General features: G+C 37.9%; 1 protein-coding gene across 1 annotated transcript; it reads left to right on the forward strand.

Annotated features, from left to right (window-relative positions):
* Nucleotides 1–304: 304 nt before the first annotated feature.
* LOC124616295 lies at nt 305–1,513 on the forward strand. The gene has a single exon (XM_047144598.1). The coding sequence runs from the start codon at nt 305–307 to the stop codon at nt 1,511–1,513; it is 1,209 nt and encodes a 402-aa protein (XP_047000554.1).
* The last annotated feature ends 556 nt before the right edge of the window (nt 1,514–2,069 follow it).

Consider the following 2,069-nt stretch of genomic DNA (forward strand, 5'->3'; position numbering starts at 1 on the left):
CGCCCTGTGGAACTCTGTGATTCTACTTGTTAAAAGAAAAGAAAAAAATCCTTGAGGTTTATGCTTATGTGCTGCTCCATGACTGCTGTCAATACCATTATTTTTGGCTTTTGTGTAACTTCTATGTTTTCTTTCAGAAAATCCGTTTTTTTCTTATCCAGGGTATAATTATAAAGTTAAAAAAAGTTTTCTTGCCTTTAAAATAATATTTTTCATCAGGTTATGGTCCCAGTACACGTGTAAAGGCAAACAACATAGTTTAATTAAAACAGTATTTTAAATGAGCCCATGTCTGTAAAGAAACATGATTGCTAGCGGCGATTATAAGATCAGCATTGATAAGCTTGAAGGACCTGAGGACTGGGCCAAATGGAAATGGCATATTTCTATGGTTCTGTGTTCATATCGACTAGAAGATATTATTAACGGTACACGTGAACGTGTAGAGTTGCCGCAAGATGCGACAAGTGCACAAAAAGAAGCGTATGTGGAATGGCACAAGGACGACGCAAAGGCAGGAAGTCTTATAGCAAGTGCGCTAAGTAAACCTGTTGCAGAACTCGTCTTAACATGCAAGAATGCTAAAGAAATCTGGGACAAATTACGCGCCCGATTTGAACGTAGCAGTTCTCAGCGTTTGAATATGTTGATTGAAACATTTTTCCGTGTTAAACGTAAAGAAACGGAAGATATTAGTGCACATGTGGCCAAACTGCAAAAGTTATTTGTGGACCTGAACGATGAATTAGCAAAACATGAAGAAAATACGCTATCTGAAAGAATCTTAAATGGTCGAATTTTGTCTACACTGGGAAAAGACTACGACAGTTTTAAGGATCTCTGGGATACGATACCGACAGAAAAGCAAAGCTTGAATTTATTAGTTGAAAAACTCTTTACTGCTGAACTGCTTGAACAAGACATTAATGGAAGTGCAGCTTTCGTCGTTTCTAAAACAAGAAAACGGCAAACAAGTAATCAGCTTTTAAAGATGACGAAGTCACAATTAAAACAGAAGTTTCCGTGTAACATATGCAAACATTTAGGCCACTGGGCAGCAGAGTGTCCACAGAACACTCGTGACAGCAGTAAAAGAAAAGAGAAGAAGCGAGAAAGTGAACACGCTGCATTTACTTCATATGCTATGGGTGTGTGTACCAGTAATCACAGTGACCCAAATAAATGGTATTGCGACAGTGGCGCTACAAATCCTATCACTCCCAACAAACAGTATTTTGCTTCGTATAGTGAATTTGATGATCCTCAAGTAATTTCATTGGGAAAACAAGATGTCAAAATGTGTGCGTACAGTCAAGGAACAGTTTACGTCCAAAATCGACGAAACAATGCTAGAATGGACAATATCTTGTATATGCCTGATGCAGGTGCTAATCTGTTCTCTGTGAGAGCCATTGCCTGCAGAGGCTACAGTACCAATTTAAGTTATAGTAATGTCTGTGTTCGAAAACAAGTCAATGGCAATATTGTTATGACAGGTTATGTGAAAAATTGACTTTATGTGTTGAACATGTGTGTTGTTAGAAATGCCAAAATGAATCATGTGAACTTAATGACTTCATCCGAAACATTGCAAGTGTACCATGAAAGGTTTGGTCATCAAAATAAACAACATGTGAAGAATATTTTAAAAGGAATGAACTTTAATGTGGAAGATGCCAAGAGTGAATTTTGTGATGGCTGTGCAGTTGGAAAGATGCATAGGCTGCCATTCAAAACACGAACAATACACTCTACCAGTACTGGTGAACTAATCTACGCAGATGTCAATGGACCAATGAGCACGAAATCTTTTGGAGGTAAGCATTATTATGTATGTTCCAAAGACGATTTTGGTAAATTTCGTCGAATTTTCTTTTTAAGACACTAAAGTGAAGTGTGTACTGTGCTTAAGCAGTTTTTAAATGAAGCACGAACTCATGGACATGTTGTCAAACAACTTAGATGTGATGGTGGCAATGAATTTAACAGTAAGAATGCCAGTGAACTGCTTGCAGACAGGGGAATAGAGCTTCTGATTCCTCCTCCTTACACTCCTGAACAAAATGGTG

This window comes from Schistocerca americana, chromosome 5 (assembly GCF_021461395.2).
Source record: "Schistocerca americana isolate TAMUIC-IGC-003095 chromosome 5, iqSchAmer2.1, whole genome shotgun sequence".
Classification (NCBI taxonomy): Eukaryota; Metazoa; Arthropoda; class Insecta; order Orthoptera; family Acrididae; genus Schistocerca; species Schistocerca americana.